The 26,566-nt window shown below is 49.4% G+C and overlaps 1 protein-coding gene across 1 annotated transcript in view; it reads right to left on the bottom strand.

Moving 5' to 3' along the window:
* The window catches only part of ptpn9a (protein tyrosine phosphatase non-receptor type 9a), a 227,005-nt gene that overhangs the window by 128,732 nt on the left and 71,707 nt on the right, over positions 1-26,566 (bottom strand). The window contains exons 2-3 of the mRNA XM_068015349.1: positions 19,697-19,840; positions 13,346-13,435 (exon numbers count right to left, since the gene is read on the bottom strand). Coding sequence (XP_067871450.1) covers positions 13,346-13,435; positions 19,697-19,840 — 234 coding nt within the window. The remainder of the gene's footprint in view (positions 1-13,345; positions 13,436-19,696; positions 19,841-26,566) is intronic.

Raw genomic sequence — 26,566 nt, 5'->3', positions numbered from 1 at the left:
GGGCGAGGGCGAGAGAGGGCGAGGGCGAGAGAGGGCGAGAGAGGGCGAGGGCGAGAGAGGGCGAGGGCGAGAGAGAGCGAGGGCGAGAGAGAGCGAGGGCGAGAGAGAGCGAGGGCGAGAGAGAGCGAGGGCGAGCGAGGGCGAGGGCGAGGGCGAGCGAGGGCGAGCGAGGGCGAGATAGAGCGAGCGAGAGCGAGAGCGAGAGCGAGAGCGAGAGCGAGAGCGAGAGAGAGCGAGAGAGAGCGAGAGCGAGAGCGAGCGAGAGCGAGAGCGAGCGAGAGCGAGAGCGAGCGAGAGCGAGGGCGAGAGCGAGAGCGAGAGCGAGGGCGAGAGAGGGCGAGGGCGAGAGAGGGCGAGGGCGAGAGAGGGCGAGGGCGAGAGAGGGCGAGGGCGAGAGAGGGCGAGGGCGAGAGAGGGCGAGGGCGAGAGAGGGCGAGGGCGGGCGAGGGAGGGCGAGGGCGAGGGAGGGCGAGGGAGGGCGAGGGAGGGCGAGGGAGGGCGAGGGAGGGCGAGGGAGGGCGAGGGAGGGCGAGGGCGAGGGCGGGCGAGGGCGAGGGCGAGGGAGGGCGAGGGCGAGGGAGAGCGAGGGCGAGGGCGAGAGAGGGCGAGGGCGAGCGAGAGCGAGGGCGAGCGAGAGCGAGGGCGAGGGCGAGAGAGAGCGAGGGCGAGCGAGGGCGAGCGAGGGCGCGCGAGGGCGAGCGAGGGCGAGCGAGGGCGAGCGAGGGCGCGCGAGGGCGAGCGAGGGCGCGCGAGGTCGCGCGAGGGCGCGCGAGAGAGAGCGAGGGCGCGCGAGAGAGAGCGAGGGCGCGCGAGAGAGAGCGAGGGCGCGCGAGAGAGAGCGAGGGCGCGCGAGAGGGAGCGCGAGGGCGCGCGAGAGGGAGCGCGAGGGCGCGCGAGAGGGAGCGCGAGGGCGCGCGAGAGGGAGGGCGAGGGCGCGCGAGAGGGAGGGCGAGGGCGCGCGAGAGGGAGGGCGAGGGCGCGCGAGAGGGAGGGCGAGGGCGCGCGAGAGGGAGGGCGAGGGCGCGCGAGAGGGAGGGCGAGGGCGCGCGAGAGGGAGGGCGAGGGCGCGCGAGAGGGAGGGCGAGGGCGCGCGAGAGGGAGGGCGAGGGCGCGCGAGAGGGAGGGCGAGGGCGCGCGAGAGGGAGGGCGAGGGCGCGCGAGAGGGAGGGCGAGGGCGCGCGAGAGGGAGGGCGAGGGCGCGCGAGAGGGAGGGCGAGGGCGCGCGAGAGGGAGGGCGAGGGCGCGCGAGAGGGAGGGCGAGGGCGCGCGAGAGGGGGGGCGAGGGCGCGCGAGAGGGGGGGCGAGGGCGCGCGAGAGGGGGGGCGAGGGCGCGCGAGAGGGGGGGCGAGGGCGCGCGAGAGGGGGGGCGAGGGCGCGCGAGAGGGGGGGCGAGGGCGCGCGAGAGGGGGGGCGAGGGCGCGCGAGAGGGGGGGCGAGGGCGCGCGAGAGAGGGGGCGAGGGCGCGCGAGAGAGGGGGCGAGGGCGCGCGAGAGAGGGGGCGAGGGCGCGCGAGAGAGGGGGCGAGGGCGCGCGAGAGAGGGGGCGAGGGCGCGCGAGAGAGGGGGCGAGGGCGCGCGAGAGAGGGGGCGAGGGCGCGCGAGAGAGGGGGCGAGGGCGCGCGAGAGAGGGGGCGAGGGCGCGCGAGAGGGGGGCGAGGGCGCGCGAGAGGGGGGCGAGGGCGCGCGAGGGCGAGGGCGCGCGAGGGCGAGGGCGCGCGAGGGCGAGGGCGCGCGAGAGCGAGGGCGCGCGAGGGCGAGGGCGCGCGAGGGCGAGGGCGCGCGAGGGCGAGGGCGCGCGAGAGCGAGGGCGCGCGAGAGCGAGGGGCGCGCGAGAGCGAGGGCGAGTGCGCGCGAGAGCGAGGGCGAGGGCGCGCGAGGGCGAGGGCGCGCGAGAGCGAGGGCGCGCGAGAGCGAGGGCGCGCGAGAGCGAGGGCGAGGGCGCGCGAGAGCGAGGGCGCGCGAGAGCGAGGGCGAGCGCGCGCGAAAGCGAGAGCGAGGGCGCGCGAGAGAGGGCGAGGGCGCGCGAGAGAGGGCGAGGGCGCGCGAGAGAGGGCGAGGGAGAGCGAGGGCGAGGGAGGGCGAGGGCGAGGGAGGGCGAGGGCGAGGGCGAGGGAGGGCGAGGGCGAGGGAGGGCGAGGGCGAGGGAGGGCGAGGGCGAGGGAGGGCGAGGGCGAGGGAGGGCGAGGGCGAGGGAGGGCGAGGGCGAGGGAGGGCGAGGGCGAGGGAGGGCGAGGGCGAGGGAGGGCGAGGGCGAGGGAGGGCGAGGGCGAGGGAGGGCGAGGGAGCGCGAGGGCGAGGGAGCGCGAGGGCGAGGGCGCGCGAGGGCGAGGGCGCGCGAGGGGCGAGGGCGCGCGAGGGCGAGGGCGCGCGTGGGCGAGGGCGCGCGAGGGCGAGGGCGCGCGAGGGCGGGCGAGGGCGAGGGCGGGCGAGGGCGAGGGCGAGGGCGGGCGAGGGCGAGGGCGGGCGAGGGCGAGGGCGGGCGAGGGCGAGGGCGGGCGAGGGCGAGGGCGGGCGAGGGCGAGGGCGAGGGCGAGGGCGAGGGCGAGGGCGAGGGCGAGGGCGAGGGCGAGGGCGAGGGCGAGGGCGAGGGCGAGGGCGGGCGAGGGCGAGGGCGGGCGAGGGCGAGGGCGAGGGCGAGGGCGGGCGAGGGCGAGGGCGGGCGAGGGCGAGGGCGGGCGAGGGCGAGGGCGGGCGAGGGCGAGGGCGGGCGAGGGCGAGGGCGGGCGAGGGCGAGGGCGGGCGAGGGCGAGGGCGAGGGCGGGCGAGGGCGAGGGCGGGCGAGGGCGAGGGCGGGCGAGGGCGAGGGCGAGGGCGGGCGAGGGCGGGCGAGGGCGGAGGGCGAGGGCGAGGGCGGGCGAGGGCGGGCGAGGGCGGGCGAGGGCGGGCGAGGGCGGGGGCGAGGGCGGGGCGAGGGCGGGCGAGGGCGAGGGCGGGCGAGGGCGAGGGCGGGCGAGGGCGAGGGCGAGGGCGGGCGAGGGCGAGGGCGAGCGAGGGCGAGGGCGGGCGAGGGCGGGCGAGGGCGGGCGAGGGCGGGCGAGGGCGGGCGAGGGCGGGCGAGGGCGGGCGAGGGCGAGGGCGGGCGAGGGCGGGCGAGGGCGAGGGCGGGCGAGGGCGGGCGAGGGCGGGCGAGGGCGGGCGAGGGCGAGGGCGGGCGCGGGCGAGGGCGGGCGAGGGCGAGGGCGGGCTAGGGCGAGGGCGGGCGGGCGAGGGCGAGGGCGGGCGAGGGCGGGCGAGGGCGAGGGCGAGGGCGAGGGCGAGGGCGAGGGCGAGGGCGGGCGAGGGCGGGCGAGGGCGGGCTAGGGCGGGCGAGGGCGGGCTAGGGCGAGGGCGGGCTAGGGCGAGGGAGGGCGAGGGCGGGCGAGGGCGGGCGAGGGCGGGCGAGGGCGAGGGCGGGCGAGGGCGGGCGAGGGCGGGCGAGGGCGGGCGAGGGCGGGCGAGGGCGAGGGCGAGGGCGAGGGCGAGGGCGAGGGCGGGCGAGGGCGGGCGAGGGCGAGGGCGGGCGAGGGCGGGCGAGGGCGAGGGCGGGCGAGGGCGAGGGCGGGCGAGGGCGAGGGCGGGCGAGGGCGAGGGCGGGCGAGGGCGAGGGCGAGGGCGGGCGAGGGCGAGGGCGGGCGAGGGCGAGGGCGGGCGAGGGCGAGGGCGGGCGAGGGCGAGGGCGGGCGAGGGCGAGGGCGGGCGAGGGCGAGGGCGGGCGAGGGCGGGCGAGGGCGAGGGCGGGCGAGGGCGAGGGCGGGCGAGGGCGAGGGCGGGCGAGGGCGAGGGCGAGGGCGGGCGAGGGCGAGGGCGCGCGAGGGCGAGGGCGCGCGAGGGCGAGGGCGCGCGAGGGCGAGGGCGAGGGCGCGCGAGGGCGAGGGCGCGCGAGGGCGAGGGCGCGCGAGGGCGAGGGCGAGCGAGAGCGAGGGCGAGCGAGTGCGAGGGCGAGGGCGAGGGCGCGCGAGGGCGAGGGCGAGGGCGCGCGCGAGCGAGGGCGAGGGCTCGTGCGAGAGGGCGAGGGCGCGCGCGAGAGGGGGCGAGGGCGCGCGCGAGAGAGAGCGAGGGCGCGCGCGAGAGAGAGCGAGGGCTGCGCGCGAGAGAGAGCGAGGGCGCGCGAGAGAGAGCGAGGGCGCGCGAGAGAGAGCGAGGGCGCGCGAGAGAGAGCGAGGGCGCGCGAGAGAGAGCGAGGGCGCGCGAGAGAGAGCGAGGGCGCGCGAGAGAGAGCGAGGGCGACAGCGACAGAGAGCGAGGGGGACAGCGACAGAGAGCGAGGGGGACAGCGACAGAGAGCGAGGGGGACAGCGACAGAGAGCGAGGGGGACAGCGACAGAGAGCGAGGGGGACAGCGACAGAGAGCGAGGGGGACAGCGACAGAGAGCGAGGGGGACAGCGACAGAGAGCGAGGGGGACAGCGACAGAGAGCGAGGGGGACAGCGACAGAGGGGGACAGCGACAGAGGGAGAGTGAGAGACAGCGACAGAGAGAGAGTGAGAGACAGCGACAGAGAGAGAGTGAGAGACAGCGACAGAGAGAGAGTGAGAGACAGCGACAGAGCGGGGTGGGCAGGGCGAGAGCGGGGCGGGTGGCAGGGCGAGAGTGGGGGGGGCAGGGCGAGAGCGGCGGGGGGCAGAGCAAGAGCGGGGGGCAGGGCACGAGCGAGCGAGAGAGAGAGAGAGAGAGAGACACCGAGAGGCGGGAGGGGGGTGGTGGAGAAAGAAGGGGGAGGCCGAGAGATAGCGATAGTTATGCAGGTATAAAGGCAGAGCGGGAAAGAACTTCCACATGTAACAGCCTTTATGCAGTGGAACATCAGCCATAAGCCAGCGTTGGGAGTTAACCTGAATGGTGCTCAAAAAGCTACGTTTTTAAGGAGGGTTTTCCTAGTGTGAGGCAAGGGATTGTAGCCGGAAGTTCTCTAAATTAATACTCCCATCCATTTGCTGATTCAGTCTCCTTGTGCCTCCCCCAATACATGCCTGCCCATCAAGACGTACTTTAGTTCGAGGACCCTTATTTAAAACTTTTCCTGATGATGCCAAGGCACTGGTTTTTCAGAAATACTTTTTAAAAAATACAAGTATTTACCAACACTGAATGAACTCGTGTGTTGATTGATAGCGATTCCAGATATTTCAGCCTTAGTTAGGAGGATAAATTAATTTCCCTCACAGCCCCGGCTTAAATCAGCATTTACCATTTAACAAGAAAACTGATATCAAAGCTGCTATTAATTATTTTGAATAGGAGTTCTGATGCTGAAATTTCCTCCAGGTCTCCCAGACATTTGACATTCTGTCCACTCATTGTTTAATAGGTTGCAGCTGAATACATTTTTCTTGACCTGCATACCAGGTTCATTTGCTGCAAATTCTTATTTCCAATACCTTTTGCGCCAGACTCCAGTTAAGCAAGATGGTGAGTGTTCAAAATATATTTTTAAGTTTATTCCATTTTTTTTGCACTTGTTCCTTGGTTTTCACAGAAGAAAAAAAAGCATCTGATAATCTAGTAAAATAAACAGAACTTTTTAACCTCTTGCTGAAAATGGAGTTTTGCCTTCAGGGTTTGAAGGGTCAGTTTTGAAGAGTTTCAAATTTTCCATTCATTTATTTTTAAGTAGCCCAGTTTACATACCATCGTTATTAAAAAAAAAACACAAGAACTTATGCCAAAAATGTACTTCAGCTTTCATGAAATCCAAGTCTGTGGTCTGCCAACTAAGTTTTTCAGACTTTGTGCTTATCTGACTAGACACTGCAAAATATCAAGCCTGGTCCTTCCACAGAGCATGAAAAATCTACCCTGTTGAGGACTCTGCCACCTTTACTTAATCTCAATTAACCACAAACATACTCCCTGACCCTTAATGACTCCAGCAAAGCTATTTACCCAATATCTAGATTCTATCCTCATTGATTCCCAACCCCAGGAGATACCTCTTTCTCTCACTCCCCAACTACTTTCATTTCCAATGGAGTATTTGATCATCTCATAGAATTGTAGAATGGTTACAACACAGAAGTGGCCATTTGACCCATCAAGTCTGTGACAAGCTCTCTGCATGACTAATTTAGCTAGTCCCACTCCTACCTTTCCTTGTAGCCCAGCAATTTTTTTCACTTCAGATGCTTATCCAGTTCCCTTTTGAAACCACGATAGAATCTGCCTCCAGCACATTCTCAGGCACTGCATTCTAGATTATAAACACTTGCTGCGCAAAAAAAAAATTTCATGTCGCCTTTGATTCCTTTGCCAATCACCTTAAATCAGTGTGCCCTGGTTCTCAAGCCTCTGTCAATGGGAACAGTTTCGCTCTATTTACACCCCTCATGAGTTTAAACACGTCTACCAAATCTCCTTTCAACCTTCTCTTCTCTAAGGAGAACACCACTAGCTTCTCCAATCCATTCATGTAACTGTAGCCACTCATCCCTGGCACATATACCACCAGGTTCTCCATCAATTTTTTAGCCCATCCAGTATTTCAACTACCTGCTCTTTCATCTCAGTCTACATTTATCCTATAGCTGCATATACTGTTCAGAATCAAATCATCACCCAGCTTTCACTTGAAAGAGTTAATCAAAACCACATCGAATGCATTTGCTGGAACTGTTCCACATTTTCACCTCTCTGTGGACATTTATTTGAGGCTTATTCATTTTAAACCTGTGACCTTCAATCTTTGCATATCACTGTGAGCAAGCATAGTCAAGACTGAAATCATTGTTCTGCCCTCCACTCTACCCCGATCGGCCCTTCAATAAAACGTCCAGCACACAGATCCCTTTGCAACTTACAGTACCCATCTCCTAAAAGGGCCTTGTGATAATTCTCTGAATTCTGCCCTTTTGAAGCGAGATTGACCAAAACGGTGCATAATATTACAAACATGGTTCTCATCAGTAATCTATACAGGATTAGAATAACTCCTTTCAAACTAGTCAAATTCTCTTCAGATCTGCAAGAGTATTGGATTAACTTGGTTGATAACTTCTCAATGAAAAAGAACTTGCAGGGAACATTCAGTGAGCAAATTCAAAACCTTTCCATTTTCGCTAATGGACATCATTCAATTGCACGTTTACACTTCCCTGATCTACTTTGCATTACCTTATTTTAATCTATGTTAAAATCCATCCGATATTCCTTAGCCCAACTGCTTAATTGGTCTAGATTTTTAAATGTCACATCTCACATTTATCACCTGACCCAGCTATCACACTTGCATTACAAAAAGTACTGTCCTCAAAATTATCAACAAATAAAGCAGCGGGCCCAGAACAGGCCACAGCTGAACTCCACCTATGACTGCTTCCACTCTTCAACACTCTCCATCCACATACCAACACAACTTCATCCGTTTCTCATCATTTATTTCTTCCTACAGCCAAGCCAGCCAATCAGTCCAGCCAATCTTCCAACAAGTTTAAAAATGTCACATGGATCATCAATACTTTCTCTGAAAACCCAAATAAATTATTCACATTGGATAGCCCTCGTTCACTTGAATTCCATAAGATTCAAAGCATCACTCGTTGCTTCTAAGGTCAATGCCGATCTTGCTTATGGACTCGAGGTGAGCGCTGTCAGCACCCCTAAAGTGCTTTCAAGCATTTTCATAACTGCAGATGCCAATAAAATGGTTAGTATTTTCCAGTTTCATTTTTTGAACAATTAGGATAATCCTATTCCTTGGACACAACAGTGTGTGTTTGGGAAGTTCCTAAATATTTTCCAGTGCCTCAGCTATTGTCTTCCTCAATTCCTTAAGAATTGTACAGTGTCCCATCCAACACATATTTCATAAAGTATTACTTTTTAGCTTTTTATGCCCATGCAGCAGTTTTACAAGCCAAAAAGCTGGATGTAGCATTTAGACAGACTTTAATTGTATTGAATGATTGAAAAAAAAATAAAAACATCTGGTTAAAGAACTAACAACAGGATAGGCACTATAGTTGGAAGATTGAAGGGAGGCGGTGGCATACTGGTATTGTCACTGGACTAGTAACCCAGAGACCCAGATATTGGGGCGGCACAGTGGCGCAGTGGTTAGCACCGCAGCCTCACAGCTCCAGTGACCCGGGTTCAATTCTGGGTACTGCCTGTGTGGAGTTTGCAAGTTCTCCCTGTGTCTGCGTGGGTTTCCTCCGGGTGCTCCGGTTTCCTCCCACATGCCAAAGACTTGCAGGTTGATAGGTAAATTGGCCATTATAAATTGCCCCTAGTATAGGTAGGTGGTAGGGGAATATAGGGACAGGTGGGGATGTGATAGGAATATGGAATTAGTGTAGGATTAGTATAAATGGGTGGTTGATGGTCGACACAGACTCGGTGGGCCGAAGGGCCTGTTTCAGTGCTGTATCTCTAAACTAAACTAGTGGCGCAGTGGCTAGCACCACAGCCTCACAGCTCCAGCGACCCAGATTCAGTTCTGGGTGCTGCCTGTGTGGAGTTTGCAAGTTCTCCCTGTGACAGCGTGGGTTCCCTCCCATATGCCAAAGACCTGCGGGTTGATAGGTAAATTGGCCTTCATAAAAGAATTGCCCCTAGTGTAGGTAGGTGGTAGGAGAATTGAGGGGATGAGAGAGAGAAAATGGGATTCATGTAGGATTAGTATAAATGGTCGGCGCGGAATCAGTGGGCCGAAGGGCCTGTTTCGGTGCTGTATCTCTCTCTGACTCTATTGGCTTGGCTGTAGGAAGGAGAAAATGATGAGAAACGAATGAAGTTGTGTTGGTATGTGGAGGGAGAGCGTTGAAGAGTGGAAGCAGTAATAGGTGGAGTTCAGCAGAGGCCTGTTCTAGGCCTGCTGTTTTATTCGTTGATAAACTGTGCTACAACTTCTATGATTCTTTGCCATTTGCTGATTTCTATACATCTCTTCCCAACATCCACCTGACCTAAGGGAAGACAGCACTTTCTGACAGGAAGCCTATTTTCAATTTCAGCTATCTTTACAGGTTCCATGACATTCTTCTCCCTGTCCCTACCTCCAAAATGCTGTACCTCAGTAATATCTCTCCACCTTCCCAGTTCTAGGGAAATGTACCCTAAGAATCGCCATTTCTGAGGTGGGATGGAACAACAGCAGGTTGCTTCCCTCTACTGAACATGATAGCAATTCATCCACCACCCCACAGCTCTACCCCCAACATTCAGACACAGAAACAGAATTCAAGGAAATGGCACTGGACGACCATCCTGAAGAAGAGGTAATGAGCCACCAGTTGATGTTTCCTAGCTAGCAGTTATAGCACTTTACTGATTTTTAAATATAAATTAAAATCCGAGGGATAGTCAACTGGTTTTCTTGCAGATAATGAACAGGTGAAGTTTAGAGTCATAGGGCTGAATCTTGTGATGATGGCGGGGCTCCCAACGTTGGGCCAAAAACGTGGGCAGAAAGACTGCCTCGGCCATTTGGAGCACCCCCCACCTCCCCCCCACCTCCTTGATTCTACGGCGGCCAAAAAATTAACAGCCCGGCACCGGGATCTCACCTCCAAGTGTTGCTGGCCAAGCAGAGCGCCAGCAGCTCAGTAGCTTTGGCAGTGCCACTGGCAGCAGAGGCCTTGGACACAGGTCCAGCGCTGGAGAACCGGAACTCAACTAAGTGAGACAGGGTCACCAGGGCCAGTCCAGCAGGCCCTGACATGATGGGGGTGCGAGGGTGGGCGTTGAGTACAGGAGCGGGAGGGGTGTCCAGGGAGGTGGTTTGTTTGATGGCGGGGGCTCTCCGTGGGCCAAAGATTGCACATGGAGGAGGCAACCCACTGCACCCATCCCAAGCCTGCAGGGAGTTCTCCTCATTTTATTGCATGACCTTCCCCCACAACAACCAACCCCACCGCCAACTTAATTCCAGCAGGGCAGGATAGAGGTCCTTAAGTGGCTGTTAATAGGCCTCAAGTGGCCTCTGGGTGGGGTCTGTCTTCGGCTTATCCCGCTCCCACCAAAAATGCAGCGCAACAGGCCCTCCGACCCCCGCTGCAATTCTACGGGTCCTCCTGCCTCCTAATCTATCTCAAGGATGGGGTGGGGGGGGGGGGGGTCATAAAATTCAGCCCACAAAGACATTATGGCATCGGAGGCCATTCAGCCCGTGTCTATGCTGACACTCTGTGGAGCCAATCAGTCCCAACACCCCGCTCCATCCCTGTAGCCCTGAAAAGTTTATTTCCCTCAAGTGCCCATCCAATTTCCTTTTGAAGTCATTAATCTTCTCCACTTGCACCACCCTCATAGGCAGCGATTTCACTCTTTTTAAAGGAAAAAAGGAAGATCTCTCAAATTTCTTGCTTCATATTCACTGCTTTTATATTGTGCAGTATATCTGAAACAAATTTGAATTGTAAAACCCTTACTTCATACCAAGGAGCTATTGGTGCATTTTCGCCTTAAGTTAGTGAAAGAATTCAGTTCAGAAATCAGGTTATGTTATATTTTTAACCATAAGATAATGATTCAATAGTTTATTAATAATCTCAGGATCTTTTTATAGAATAAAATGACAGATATTTGCAAATTAGAAAACCTTAATATCCCAGACCTTTCTACACAGCCAGCAGATTTCATGCAAGTTCCTGATTCGAATTCGAAACAAGAAACCCATTTCACTTCATGATTCTGGTGACCACATGTATTAAAGATAGATGTAAAATATTGTGCAATAAATACATTTGCAGAATTTGTTCTATTACAGTGAGAAGGAAAAATTCATAGAATCATAGAAAGTTTAAGGGACAGAAAGAGGCCACTTGGCCCATCGTGTCGAATAGATCTTGATTGTCTTTTTTAAAAATCTGTTACGCAATGTTGCATTAGTGTGCAAAAAAATACAACATAAAAAATAACTTGGAATCAACAGAGTCAAAAGGAAGAAAAGCAGGATTAAAGAGACAGAAAAGAAAAATAATTGTCATCTCATTTATTGATATGCATTAAAACAGAATACAAGATAAACAGTATTAAACACCAGTGAAAATTGAAATGACATTGCATAAGCCCCCTTTAATGTTAAACAATTATTTTTATACAAAGTCTTTGTTACTCCAGCACCAGGTACTGTGGAATTTGTGCAATACTATGCATATTAATGGAGAGGGGAAAATACACTGTTGGAATCATTTTAAATGATGCACCATTCTAAAATTGGTTACTCTGACTTTTAATGTTAAGCTTCCAGAAATGTTGTGATGAAAGAAAGCACTGTATTAGAAATGCTGTCACAGAAGGGCATGTTTCTGTGCTGTAAAAGTCTATAACTCTATGACTATAGTCATGATTGGTTGCGAATAAAACCGCCGTGGTTTCTTCCAGTCCTGAAGCTGCTACCTATCTGTTCCCAGATTTATTTCCCTCCTCTGACAACCCCTTCTATACCTTGCCCAAAAAGCACAGTTTATGGGCAAGTGTAGCCAATATCAATGAATTATTTTACCTTGAGGAGCATTGCAGTTGGCATCAGTACATACATTTTTCTGAAATCATCAAAATAGTTAACAGTAGATAGATCCCTGGCTAAGTTTTCTCTTTTCCAAACCGAAAAGGACAACCCCCCCCAAGATTTATCATTATTCCTCCTTAACTGCCCTGGTTAAGATCAGCTAAGCTTAGACAAGCTAACCTCCTACCTTGTGTGCCTTAATTCCAAACCAGGCTGCGATTTCACCCAGGAAGCCATTGCAGGGGCTCTCAGCTGATACAATTGATAAAGTACTGCTTTCCACACTGAAACCCATATAGTTTCCAATTAGAAACTAATCTTGTTTTGGGGTGTCTGTTGTATTCTAAAATAAAATCCCATCGCCCCTCCAGAGTGGATACCCTCCAGAGTAGACCCTGTCCCCAACTCCTTAACTGACCTGTATCAGCATTCTAGACTAACAGGTTCCACTTTCAGCCCCACCCCCATCATCTTAACCATCCTCTTACCTTCAGCATTCTGGCTGAGAAATCTAGCACAGGCACAAAGTACTGAATGGCCTCCTTCTGTGCTGCACCATTTTATGAATCCAAAGTATAAGCATCACCAGAGAATGGGATCAACTGGGCAGTTCAACACGAGTGAATCTGTTTTTAGATACAGAATGACTGGCTTTTTTTTGTCCTGTACTGAGATTTACTTTCCAACATAAAATTCTTCTGAAAGTTGAAGTATATCTCAAATAGACTGTTAGCAGGGGCAATTGTGGCTGTGCTCTCTCTAATCAGATATCTTACATCAATATGGCCTCCTTCACTCCATGGAGTAGCGATACGGATAGTTGCATAAAGGAAGTCTGATTTTCCGTTATGGCACGCAGATATTTTTATCTGAAAATGAGCTAAAGTTGACATGCTAAATTACCCAGAAAGGAAGGTAGTCTCAGCATCATCACTGGGTGGAACAGAGCAAAGAGGGCTGCTAAAATGGGTCAATCAAATTATGACACTCCTAATAGCTATTGGCACTTACATCAGGCCTTCATGGCTATGCTAGGATTATAAGAGCTAGGGATGGTACCCCCATTTTAACACAGCCAAGAATAGGGATTACCTGTTCATGAAAGAGGCCATAGATGTCATGGAAGAGTTCCTGGAGGATTGTAATCGCATTGCCGAGCAGGACAAGAACAAAGTGGTACTCGACCAAAAGTTATTCAGGACAGATTATTGCAAAGGTGGAGAAGGTGCTGATTTTGGACAAGGATTCTGTTCAATATGACATGTCAATGCCACCAACCCAGCTTTATAGGACACTTCTTTCTATTGTATATTGAATGCATTACATAGAAACAGGCCATTTAGCCCAACTGGCCTCTGTGGGTATTTTAAGCTCTATACGAGACTCCTCCCATCCCTCTTCATCACAACCTATCAGCTCTTCCTTCTATTCTTTTCTCCCTCAAGTGCTTATCTAACTACTCTTTAAATGAATCTATGGAGAGCAGTAACTGTCCTCCTGTATTACCTTGCGTTGCTGTCAGTATCGCCCCACAACACTTCCCTCTTCCCCCCGCTGGAACTACCTCAGTCACTGTTACCTGGAACTCTGTTTCATGTATAAATACATTGAAATATTCCGTTCATTATTACTTGGTGAACCACAGATGCTGAAGCATGCAGTAATCGCATGAGAAATTTGACCTCCCCATTGCTAATGTCTCCTGATCACTCTGTGCTTCCAATAACCAAGTTGAAGTTGATGAGAAAAATGCCCTCGTGTCTAATTGCAATCCATTCTTATACTGATGTACAAAAAGTAGTACAGGAAAAGGCTGTTTCATCCTGAAATGGCACAGTCACATACATCTATTACCCCCACACTACTAATCATGTAACCTCCGAGGGAAAGACAAAAAAAAATAGGCTTTTAATAAGCTTACCAAGATGGTGAATTTGCCACTCAGAAGTTCAGATCTAAGAGGCTCTTCATGGGGTTTCAACTTTACAATTCCTTCTTTCAACCTTGTATCCTGAAAAGAAACCAGAAATATTTCATTTACTTCATAAAACAGCAAGATGTACACCATGATATTCTCCAAACCCTGTTACCAGGCAAACCAAGCTTTAAAGTACTGCGACCACAAATATATTTTCAAATGATAGAGATACTTTCAGTGCAATACATTTTCTGTGAAGAAGTATACTCTGTATTGGCAAATTTCAGCTCTGGCCTTACAAAGATCACCATCAATTTAATTTGTTGGGTTCTTGATTCAAAAGTTATGAATTACTTGGCAATGGTGAGTCACACCTTTGTGTCCAGACACTCAATCCATGGGGATAAACTTGAAAAAGAAGAATGGAAGAGCTAGGCAACAGTGATTGTAATGGACATTCACCAAACAAGCAACCTTCAGTTTATGGTTCACCTTATTCAGCTTAACACTGTGTAAGCGCGAAGTTAGAGAGAGCAAAATGACAAGTACCTTTCTCTTTCTTCTTTTAAGGTGTATACACAATTCCTTCTCCATAGGGGCCACCAAGAAAGCTAATCTTACGCATCCAGAATGAGCAGCTACAAGCACCCCGTCAGCCCCTCACTTTTGCACCTTTTTTTCCTCCTCACCATGTCCCTGAATTGATAGTAGCCAAGTAAAAACCAAGTTTACCACCTTGGCAGGGTAAGCAAAAGTAAAACTGCAAGTGCTGGAAATCTGAAATGAAAAACAGAAAATACTGGAATACACAGCAGATAAGTCAGCATTTTTAAAAAGGAAAGACAGACTGGTCAGTTTTGGTGAAGGGTTACATCCAAAAGGTCAGTCTGACTTTTCTCTCTACAGATGCTACTTTTTTTGTTTTCAGATGAGTTAGTAGATGCAGTTCATTTGTGCTTTGGGATCAGTTGGATTAGCTATACCACACCAGGATCAATATAGCTGTACTATGTTCCGGATCAGTTGTATTTGTACTATGCTTGGGGCAGTTACAGCTGTACCATGTTCCCTAATATAACAACAAAGTGAAAAAGAAAATTTCAAATTAAATCTTGTTCACTCACTTAAATATTTAAGTAAAGCATTCAATGCAATATTCTCCTCAGAAATCTTGCTACTTTCTAAAAAAAAAGTTGTTAATTTTCCACCAATACCAGAATCTGTTACAGCCTTTGCACAATGCCAAGAGGATCAGCTGTAGCTGTATGGTGGCTGTGAAGTTGATCCTACATTTCTACAGCCGTTCAATTTAAGAGACTGTACTTGCTTACCTGGCAGACACGCAGTTCGAGTAGAGTTAAAAATGTAAGTTAGACCTGAACAGTCAGATATCTGAGGTGGTCAAACAAAATTTGTACGTATAATCTACCTTAATGTCAACTCAGTTTCTCTCTCCACAGACACTGCCTGATTTTCTAAGTATTTCCAGCATTTTCGGTTTTTATTTCAGATTTCCACCATACGCAACATTTTGTTTTTGTATGCAATGCCACCAACTGCCTTAGAATGCAGGATAGTGAAAGGACTGTCTTGTCTGCTCAGTTGCAATTCATGGTTGGCAATAAGGCACTTTGTTGTCTAAGTGTAATCACAGCAGTTCTGATGAGGTGACAAGTCATTGCAAAGTCTAGTTGGGGAGCTGTACAGTAAACAAAACAGCACAGTCTTCAAGCAGCATTTGGCAGGGGGAAGGGATGAGTCAAACTTGCCTTCAGTGTATATAGTTTATATGACTGCGTCAGCATACAGATACACTCTGGCCGATTCAAATTTGTTTCCATGGACAGAGTGGAGAGCAGTTCACAGAAACGCAACAGATTAGGTACAGTTCAACACAATCCTAATCAGAATACAAGACAAAAGCTGGTTTGGCTTCACTTGTGATGTTCCCAATACTCATTTGGCAGCAATGGCTTTGAGTGTCTTTAATTGCAAGCACAGACTGCAGCAACATGGTCCAGTTTCTGCAGGACTAAGTTTTTATTCAGGGCAAAGGGAGGGTAGAAGTGAAATCAACAGCTGTGGGAAAGAATTCTTCCTTTGCACATGGCTTATGAATTACTGTGTGGGATCTGAATTTTTGGATACCACCCAAATGGACTTTAGGCAGTTTGTCTTCATCTATTGCCTGATTTCCCGAGAGCAGCTGAAAACAGGACACACACACACCAGACTTTCTAACTAGGTGAGTGAAACTGAACCCGCAGTGAATAGCAGTATCTTCTCAGCATCCTTTTTTGTCGAGTACACTGGTAATGGACCAATTTTGTAATAGTGGTGGCCACGTCATTGTCTCCAAAAATTTTACCCTCTGCCTTGCCTCACTGCTGTCCTCCCCCTCCCTCTCCACAAACAAAGATGGAAACAATTAAAAAAAAAGAGAAGCACACACAAAAATGCAAATACTGTCAACTGAAAGGCTGCTATTTCAAACACGCTTGTGTGTCGTTACAGATTTATTCGACTATTTGAAAGCTCGAATGCTCTTTATATTAATATCTGGCTGCTCTCTCAATGTGCATTTTTTTTTTAAATTGAACAACCAAGTTGAAAGGGGGAGACTAACATTTAAAAAGGCTGTAACAGAAGACAAGCTAACTGAATAAGTAGTCATAAAATGACACCAAGCTTGGGCTTTAAATGCCTGAAGACTGTAGGATGGAGAGGAAAGAAGGTGGGAAAAGAGAAGTTTCACAGCTTTGAGGATAAGGTAAAGAGTGAGGCTATACAAAGTCTTTTGAAAGCAAAAGTGTTTTCAGGATTAGGGAGCTTCTCAGATGAGTGAACGAGTATATCCAATGAATAGCTGGAACACAGACACCAGGAAGGCCCCAAATCTATGCTGAATTAACTGATCTCAGCTGGTCATGGGTGCTGCAATTGTCTTCACTGTCCAGAGGCTAGGAAGTGAGTAACTATAGTTCCTGCTCCTGATAGGTATCCAGGCATCTTTGTTGGAAGTGTTTTTCAGGGTGATCGATGCGAGATGACAGAATTAAGTTTAAGCGCTCTCCCCTTTGTCAAACAACCCATCAAAGCTCACATCAACAAGTTAGTAGGAGGCACACTGGATCGAAAGAACCGTACCTCAACAAACAGCTAACATCCCCAGGAAACAAGGTTAAAAGAGCCAGAGATTATTTTGCTTTTAAAATTTTTGAAGACACTATTGGGACGAACTAGAAGCCGAACTAACTGCACCAACTACATGAAGCCTGGTTTCCATTCCCCCTTCGATCAAGTTCCTAATCTCAGCAGAGTCAGTGGGAAGGATGTGATGCAGCTTGTTTAAGAAGGGTGGTAAGGATAATCCAGGAAATTATAGGCCGGTGAGCCTTACGTCAGTGGTAGGGAAACTATTAGAGAGGATTCTTCGGGACAGGATTCACTCCCATTTGGAAACAAACGAACTTATTAGCGAGAGACAGCATGGTTTTGTGAAGGGGAGGTCATGTCTTACTAATTTGATTGGGTTTTTTGAGGAAGTGACGAAGATGATTGATGAGGGAAGGGCGGTGGATGTTGTCGATATGGACTTTAGTAAAGCCTTTGACAAGGTCCTGCATGGCAGACTGGTGCAAAAGGTGAAGTCACACGGGATCAGAGGTGAGCTGGCAAGATGGATACAGAACTGGCTCGGTCACAGAAGACAGAGGGTAACAGTGGATGGGTGTTTTTCTGAATGGAGGGATGTGACTAGTGGTGTTCCGCAGGGATCAGTGCTGGGACCTTTGCTGTTTGAAGTATATATAAATGATTTGGAGGAAAATGTAGCTGGTCTGATTAGTAAGTTTGCGGACAACACAAAGGTTGGTGGAGTTGCGGATAATGATGAGGATTGTCAGAGGATACAGCAGGATATAGATCGGTTGGAGACTTGGGCGGAGAAATGGCAGACGGAGTTTAATCCAGACAAATGTGAGGTAATGCATTTTGGAAGGTCTAATGCAGGTGGGAGGTATACAGTAAATGGCAGAACCCTTAGGAGTATTGACAGGCAGAGAGATCTGGGCGTACAGGTCCACAGGTCACTGAAAGTGGCAACGCAGGTGGATAAGGTAGTCAAGAAGGCATACGGCATGCTTGCCTTCATCGGTCGGGGCATAGAGTATAAAAATTGGCAAGTCATGTTGCAGCTGTACAGAACCTTAGTTAGGCCACACTTAGAATATTGCGTGCAATTCTGGTTGCCACACTACCAGAAGGACGTGGAGGCTTTGGAGAGGGTACAGAGGAGGTTTACCAGGATGTTGCCTGGTCTGGAGGGCATAAGCCATGAGCAGAGGTTGGAAAAACTCGGATTGTTTTCACTGGAACGACGGAGGTGGAGGGGCGACATGATAGAGGTTTACAAAGTTATGAGCGGCATGGACAGAGTGGATAGTCAGAAGCTTTTTCCCAGGGTGGAAGAGTCAGTTACTAGGGGACATAGGTTTAAGGTGCGAGGGGCAAAGTTTAGAGGGGATGTGCGAGGCAAGTTTTTTTACACAGAGGGTGGTGAGTGCCTGGAACTTGCTGCCAGGGGAGGTGGTGGAAGCAGATACGATAGCGACGTTTAAGAGACATCTTGACAAATACATGAATAGGAAGGGAATAGAGGGATATAGGCCCCAGAAGTGCAGACGGTGTTAGTTTCGGCAGGCATCAAGATTGGCGCAGGCTTGGAGGGCCGAATGGCCTATTCCTGTGCTGTACTGTTCTTTGTTCTTTGACAGTGAACCAACATGCCTTTTAGCGTCTGACTCTGCAGAAGCATCAAGAATACAGGCATAGGCTTAAAATTAGAGCTAGGCCATTCATGGGTGAAGTTCGGAAGCACTTCTTCACACAAAAGATGTTCGAAATCTGAAAGACACTCCCCAAAAAGCAGTTGAGGCTTTCAAAGCAGAGACTGACAGGACTTTTGTTAGTTAACAGTATTAAGCGATAAGGAACCAAGGCGAGTAACAAAATAACATTTATATAATCACCTTTAATGTAATAAAACACTTACAAGGCGCTTCACAGGAGCAGTATAAAACAAAATATGACTCCGAACCACATGAGGAGATATTAGGTCAGGCATCCAAAAGCTTGGTCCAAGTGTTAAGGAGCGTCTTAAAGGAGGAAAGCGAGGTAGAGGCACAGAAAGGTGTTGGGAGAGTATTCCAGAGCTTAGGGCCGAGGCAACTGAAGGTACAGCTACCAACGGTGGAATAATTAAAACTCAAGGATGGTCAAAATGCCAGAATTAGAGAAGGGCAGATACCTGAGAGTTCTAGAGCTGGAGGAGATTACAGAGATAGGGAGAGACGAATAGGATAAATGGAATTAAGACACACATCAGCCATGGGCTTGAGGAGCTGAATGTACAAGAGCCAGCAATAATCTGAAGGAGGCAAATAGCCCAAGATAAAAACAATCTTGCCAATGAGAAAAAAATTCAAATTATTAAGAAGAATTATATTCCTCCCACCTTTATTTTGACCAGTTGTTTAAAATCATAACATAAGAAAGGAGACCATATGGCCCTCGAGCCTGCTCCTCCATTCAATATCATAGCTGATCTTCTGACTCAATACTTGCCCACTCACTCCCCATATCCCTTGATTCAGAGTGTGATGACTTTGGTGGTGTTGCTGGTTAAGAGGTACTGAATTCAACAGAGAGGGGGAAGCACGTCATGCTGATATTTCAACACCCTTCCACCACTGGGCTTTAACCCATCCAAACAAACAACGCAGTGCGACATCAGCACTTATTTAAACATCAATATTCTAAGCAAAGATCAATAAATCAAAAGAAATCCAAAAATATTATGATGCAATTACTTTTATCATTTTTCTTTTTGAAAGTAGAGTTGTGAGACTCCCTGTAACAAAGTGTTAAAGCTTGAACTGAGTTTATTGAACTCCATCACCTTGTCAGGGTTCAAGGACTTTTGCTGCCAGTATCAGCACTCACTGTTTGAACATATTTGCTGGCCATTTATTTGCAAAAATAATCAACTGGGTGATTATGATGTAATTGCTACATATTTGCATAATCATAAACAGCATTTCTTTATTCTGGATGAACCTCATGAAAGTAATCCACATAACGCTCGTGTTAGCGGATGCCTCCCCCAAGTGCACTGCTCAGTGTATGCAATGCATATCCATCTCTCTCTCAAATATACATGCTTTCACATATACATCTGCAAGACAAAGACATTTTTTAGGTTCAAAAGGCACTGGCATTGCCACCCAGTCTTCAATGGCTTATGCTACCTACATGACCTCGCAGGCAGCCCTTAAACAAAGATATTCAGCCTACCCGGTACGAGTGAAAGAGCTCAATGGCACGGTATACATCAAATTTTCTGGCCATTAGGAATTTGACTGCTGCATTCCAGGAGAGAGGAGAGACACCATGCTGTGTTGTCCATTTGTTGATCTCTTCCAGAAATTGCTTGGTGGCCTGTAAGACAGATGGAAATGATCACTTTCAAAGCATTGGGCAGGGGGTGGGGGTGGGGGGGGGGGGGCGGGAAAAGAGAGAACTATTGGATACACACAACTTAAAATTCGCTATAAATGTCCAATCAAATCTCTACTCCTTTACATAACTTTATGTAAAGAGAATACAGACAAGAATTTGTAACCTTTTAGCTGATAATGGAATTCATAACCAAGCCATGGAGCAAGGTTAGTGGCACCATCAGCCTCTTTTATTGGGTTAACACCTCATTCTGCTCTAAGGCACCAAACAGAAATCCAACAATTCAAGAAGACAAAGGCGCCCTACATCATCTCTTTATTTATAGAGAGATACAGCACTGAAACAGGCCCTTCGGCCCACCGAGTCTGTGCCGACCAACAACCACCTATTTATACTAATCCTACATTAATCCCATATTCTCTACCACATCCCCACCATTCTCCTACCACTTACCTACACTAGGGGCAATTTACCTATCAACCTGCAAGTCTTTTGGAGGTGGGAGGAAACCGGAGCACCCGGCGGAAACCCACGCAGACACAGGGAGAACTTTCAAACTCCGCACAGGCAGTACCCAGAACTGAACCCGGGTCGCTGGAGCTGTGAGGCTGCAGTGCTAACCACTGCGCCGCCCATGTCTCTAAGGGAAGTTCACAGTATCATGAGATAAGGCCCAGAAGCGAATCATCTTCCTCCTTGGCTGCATGTGGAAGATAGGGGAAAACAAAAAACCTCAGCAATGCACAATTACTATAAAATCATTCAACATCAGGCAAGGATCCTCAGAATATGGAGGAACCCCATGAACAAAAGAACCACACAATCCCACTCGGATGGTTAAACTCCAAAAAGCATGTTATGGAAGGATAATTCTGGAGCCTATCTTTTCTCAGTTTCATATTATTGTACAGTAAAAAAGATTACAGACATGCAGCTCAAATCTCAAACCCTCCACCATTTTCAATAAGTGTCTGCTTACAAGTGCTCAAATAAGACACCAAGTAACACCCTCCATCTGCATATAACCAAAAATTGATACACAATTAACAGATTAACAAAGAATAAAGAGAAAGTCCATGGTAAGGAAAAAAACAGGTCATCACAGTTCACAGCATGAACACTGCCCATCAGTTAAGCAACAGCTGGAGAGAGACACGAGCTTTCACATACACACGAGAAGACAACTGCTGCAAACAGCACGTGTGCAACAAGCATTTTGACGACTGTCTTACTGCCATGCCTAACGCTATAAGAAATCCTGAAGATGATCTTAGACCAGGTGGGACCAGAATGAGTAATGTGTACAAGTGTATAAATTTCTCCAAAGGTACAGCAGCATGAGTGTTGCGCATCTCTGATTTCTGTTGTGCCATCATTGTAGCCGTGCCTCAAACTCTAAAATCCCATCCCTAAACCTCTCTTACCTTTCCTCCTTTAAGAGGCTCCTTAAAACCTAACTCTTTGGCCAAGCTTGTCCTAATATCTGTGGCTCGGTGCCAAACTGTGTTGATAATGCTCCCAGGAAGCGCCTTGGAATATTTTACTACTTTAAAGCTACTATATAAATATAAGTTGCTGTTGTTTTCATGTATTACCTCCTCAATCTGCATTATTTCTTTTCATATGTCTAATTCACTTTTGAATGCTTCAATTGAACCTGCCTCCAGCACACTCTGAGGCAGAGGATTCTCGACCTTAACCACTCGCTGCGTGAAAACGTTTTTCCTCATGTCACTTTTGCTTCTCTTCCCAAATACTTTAAATCTGTGCCCTCTCGTTCTCAATCCTTTCACGAGCGGGAACAGTTTCTCCCCATCTATTCTGTCCAGATTCCTCATGATTTTGAATACCTCTATCAAATCACCTCTCAGCCTTCTCTTCTCCAAGGAAAACAGACCTAACTTCTCCAATCTATCTTCATAATTGAAATTCCTCATTCCTGCAACCATTCTCATAATTCTATTCTGTACTCTCTCTCCAATGCCCTCATCTCTTTCCTAAAGTGCGCCATCCAGAATTGGACACAATACTCCAGCTGAGGCCGAACTAGTGTCTTATACAAGTTCAACATAACTTCATTGGTCTTGTACTCTATGCCCCTATTAAATAAAGCCCAGGATACTGTATGCTTTATTAACCGCTCTCTCAACCTGTCCTGCCACCTTCAATGACTTATGCACATATACATCTAGGTCCCTCTGCTCCTGCACCCCATTTAGAATTGTGCAGTTTATTCTATATTGTCTCTCCATATTCTTCCTACAAAAATGAGTCATTTCACATTTCTTTGCATTGAACTTCATCTGCCACCTGTCTGCCCATTCCTCCAACTTGTCTATGTCCTTTTGAAGTTCTACACGACCCTCCTCACAATGCCCTGTTTCTTACCATCTGCAAACTTTGAAATCATGCCCTGTACACCAAGGTCTAGGTCATTAATATATATCAGGAAAAGCAAGGGTCCCAACACTGATCCCTGGGGAACTCCACTACAAACCTTCCTCTAGCCTGAAAAACATCCATTAACTAGTACCCTTTGTTTCCAGTCACTCAGCCAATTCCGTATCCATGTCGCTACCGTCCCTTTTATTCCGTAAGCTAAAAGTTTGCTCACAAGTCTATTGTGTGGTACTGTATCAAACACCTTTTGAAAATCCATGTACAGCACAACAGCAGCATTGCCCCCATCAACCCTCTCCGTGACCTCCTCAAAAAACTCCAGCAAGTTAGTTAAACGTGATTTTCCCTTAAGAAATCCATGTTGGCTTTCCTTAATTAACTCGCATTTGTCCATGTGACTATTGATTTTGTCCAGAGTTATTTTTTCAAGAAGTTTTCCCACCACCAAAGTTAAACTGACTGGCCTGTAGTTGCTGGTCTTATCTTTACACCTTTTTTTGAACAAGGGTGTAACATTTGCAATTCTCCAGTCCTCTGGCAGCATCCCTGAGTCTAAGGAAGACTGAAAAATTATGGCCAGTGCCTCTGCGATTTCCACCCTCTCTTCCCTCAGTATCCTTGGATGCATCTCATCTGGTCCTGGTGTCTTATCCACTTCATCTATTTTAAACCCCTCCAGTGTCCGACTTACCTCCTCTTTTAACATTGCCTGAGTCGCATCTTCTTCCTTGGTAAAGACAGATGCAAAGTATTCATTTAATACCTCAGCTATGCCCTTGACTCCATGCGTAAATCCCCTTTCTGGTTCTGAATCGGCCCCACTCTTCCTTTTACTATTTATATACCCATAGAAAACTTTGGGATTTCCTTTAATGCCAGCTGCCAGTCTCTTTTCATGCTCTCTCTTTGCTCCTCTCATTTGCTTTTTCACTTCCTCTCTGGACCTTCTATATTCAGCCTGACTTTCAACAGTATTTTCTACCTTGGCATCTGTCATAAGCACACTTTTTCTTCTTTATCTTGATCTCTACCTCTTTTGTCATCCAGGGTGCTCTGGATTTGTTTGCCCTACCTTTCCCCTTCAAGGGAACAAACTTTGTCTGTGCCCGAACAATCTCTTCTTTGAAGGCAGCCCATTGTTCATCTAACAGTTTTCCTGCCAGCTTTTGATTCCAATTTATTCACTCCATTCGTACCCATTGAAGTTGGCCTTCCCCCAGTTAATTATTCTTACCCTGGATTGCCCCTTGTCCTTTTCCATAGTCAGCCTCAACCTCATGATACAATGATCACTATCCCCTAAATGCTCTCCTACTGACAGTTCATCCACTTGGCCCACCTCATTCCCAAGAACCAGATCTAGCAATGCCTCCTTTCTCATTGGACTAGCAACATACTGTTGTAGAAAATTTTCCTGAGCACACTCTAAGAACTCTTGGCCCTCACTGCCCTTGACACTACTATTATCCTAGTCTATGTTTGGATAATTAAAGTCCCCCAATGTCACTATCCTTTAATTTTTTCACCTCTCTAATTTCCTTGCAAATTTGTTCCTCCACATCCTTCCCACTAGTTGGTGGCCTATAGACAACACCGAGCAATGTAACCGTCCCTTTTTTGTACCTTAGCTCTAGCCATATTTATTCTGTCCTTGACCCCTCTGGGACATCCTTTTTCCTCCAGCACTGCAATGCTCTCCTTAATCAACATCGCCACCCCTCCCCCTTTTTTCTCTTTCCTATCTTTCCTGAACACCTTGTATCCTGGAATATTTAACACGCAGTCCTGCCCTTCTTTGAGCCAGGTCTCTGTTCTAGCCACATCATCATATTTCCACATGGCATTCTGTGCCTGTACCTCACTAGTCTTATTAACCACACGCTGTGCATTCACATACATGCACATTAACCCTGATTCAGACTTTATTACTTTCTCCCTTACTCTGACTCCACCTAATTTACTATTCCCTACTCTCGTGCTATCCATCTCCCCAGTATTCTGTGCACCTTGGTATTCCTCTGATACTTGCTCCTGGTTCCCACACCCCTGACAAGTTACCAGTTTTGCTTCTCCCCAATCTGAGCTCCCTCTCAGATTCCCATCCTCCTGCCAATTTAGTTTAAACCCTCCCCAACAGCGCTAGCAAATCTCCCTGCGAGGATATTCGCCCCAGTCCTGCTAAGGTGCAACCCGTCCATCTTGTACAGGTTCCACCTGCCCCAGAACCCGGTCCCAATGTCTCAGAAATCTGATGCCCTCCCTCCTACACCAGTTCTCCAGCCATGTGTTCAATTTCTCAATTCTCCTATTCCTATGCTCACTTGCAAGTGGGACTGGGAGTAATCCTGAGATTACTGCTTTTGAAGTCCTACTTTTTAATCTCCTTCCTAGCTCCCTAAAATCTGATTTCAGGACCTCATCTCCCTACTTACCTATGTCATTGATACCAATGTGGGCTATGACCTCTGGCTGCTCACCCTCCCGCAGAGGAATGTCCTGCAGCCGCTCTGTGACATCCCTGACCCCGGCACCAGGGTGGTAACACACCATCCTGGAGTCACGTTTACTGCCGCAGAAACACCAGTCTGTTCCCCTAACTAACAAATCCCCGATCACTACTGCTCTTCCACTCTCTCCTCTCCTGTGCAGCTGAGCTACCTGTGGTGCCATAAACTTGGCCTGACTGCACTCCTCTGAGGAACCATCACCCTCATCAGTATCCAAAATGGAAAACCAGTTAATGAGTGAGATCACATCAGGGGACTCTTGTACTACCTGCCTGGTTCTCTCAGACTGCCTGGCAGTCACCCATTCCCTATCTGCCTGCATGCACCTAACCTGCAGTGTGACCACCTTCCTAAACGTGCTATCCAAGCCCTCCGCCTCGCGAATGCACAACAGTGACTCCAGCTGCCACTCGAGTTCTGAAACCCAGAGCTCAAGCTTCTGCAGCCGGTGACACTTCCCGCAGATGTATTTGTCGAGGACACATGGTGCGGCCATGACTTTGCACATGCCGCAGGCTGTACATTCCACTCGGCAGAGCTTTACAGATTATTTATTGTAAGTAGAACAGATTACCAGGTACTCACCAAACAGCTCCTTCCACTGCAATGAAGCAAGATCCAAATACTGGAGCACCTCCTCTCTGTTCACCAAACTCGCCAATCACCAAACTCGAATCTCCACACACAGCTTGCAATCTGCACTCTGTTTGTAGGCTGCACACAGACCTCTGTATTTATACCTTTTGAAGCTGAAACTGCAGCAACCAGATTAGACTAGTCGGCTACTTAACTAATCAGCTATTCAGCAGTAGAGCACGTTACTGGCTCTCTGTATCAAAGTAATACACTTACAATAATATAGAAATGCTGACCTGCCATCTGAGGCCACTGAGAGTACAATCTAAAAAATGCACGTCTCTCGATTTTGGGGATTTAGGGAGAAGGTTTCAATCCCTTTCCACTCAGGCCCTACACCTGTAACATTCCTACATATAGGCTACGTTTTCTCTAACTACTCTCATTGTAGTTACCCTATGCTATACACCTGGGAGGCGTCTGAATACATTGCATACTCTGCCTTCACACATTTTCTAGCAACTGGTTATGGGCTGGCACTAGTGAAGATGCCAGACTATCCTCAGCACAGGATATAAAAGGCAAAATACTGCGGATGCTGGAAATCTGAAATATAAATGGAAAATGCTGGAAATATTCAATAAGTCAGGCAACATCAGTAGAGAGAAAAACAGATTGCTTCAGATTTGTGCAGAACAAAAAGACCTGAAACGTTAAATCTGTTTCTCTCTCCTCAGCATAAGATATTTTGAGAGAAAAGTCCATTAATTGCTTTTAAATATAAAATCAGTGTCTTTCTGGCCTCACAACCAATCCTCTTGCAACGCACATTTTTCCATAATTGATCATTAGTGACGTCACCAAACAAGGTCAAACCACCCCTACAGTTCTGATCACACGTCTCATCCTGCCCTCAAACACAAAAGCTAATCAAAATAAGCCAGTTAAGAAGTCTCAAATTTAACATCTACTTGCATTAGCTTTACTAGTTAACTCTTTCCCCTTTACTTCAGGGCCATCTCAATGAGCCTACCTAAAGCTGACCCCTCCTAGAGATGGTGTGACTGGGCAAATCCCATCTGAGCAAATTACCAATCAAGTCCATTTACAAGCAGAAACCACAAAAGAAAGAATTTTTTCAGAATTGGAAAAGGCCCAACAAACACACTCTTTATTGACTCAGCTTAATACAACCTACCACCTTCTCACCAGAGGACAATGA

This window comes from Heterodontus francisci, chromosome 35 (genome assembly GCF_036365525.1).
Source record: "Heterodontus francisci isolate sHetFra1 chromosome 35, sHetFra1.hap1, whole genome shotgun sequence".
Lineage (NCBI taxonomy): Eukaryota > Metazoa > Chordata > Chondrichthyes > Heterodontiformes > Heterodontidae > Heterodontus > Heterodontus francisci.
Note: the sequence above shows the minus strand (reverse complement) of the source record. Positions and strands in the feature narration are given on the sequence as shown.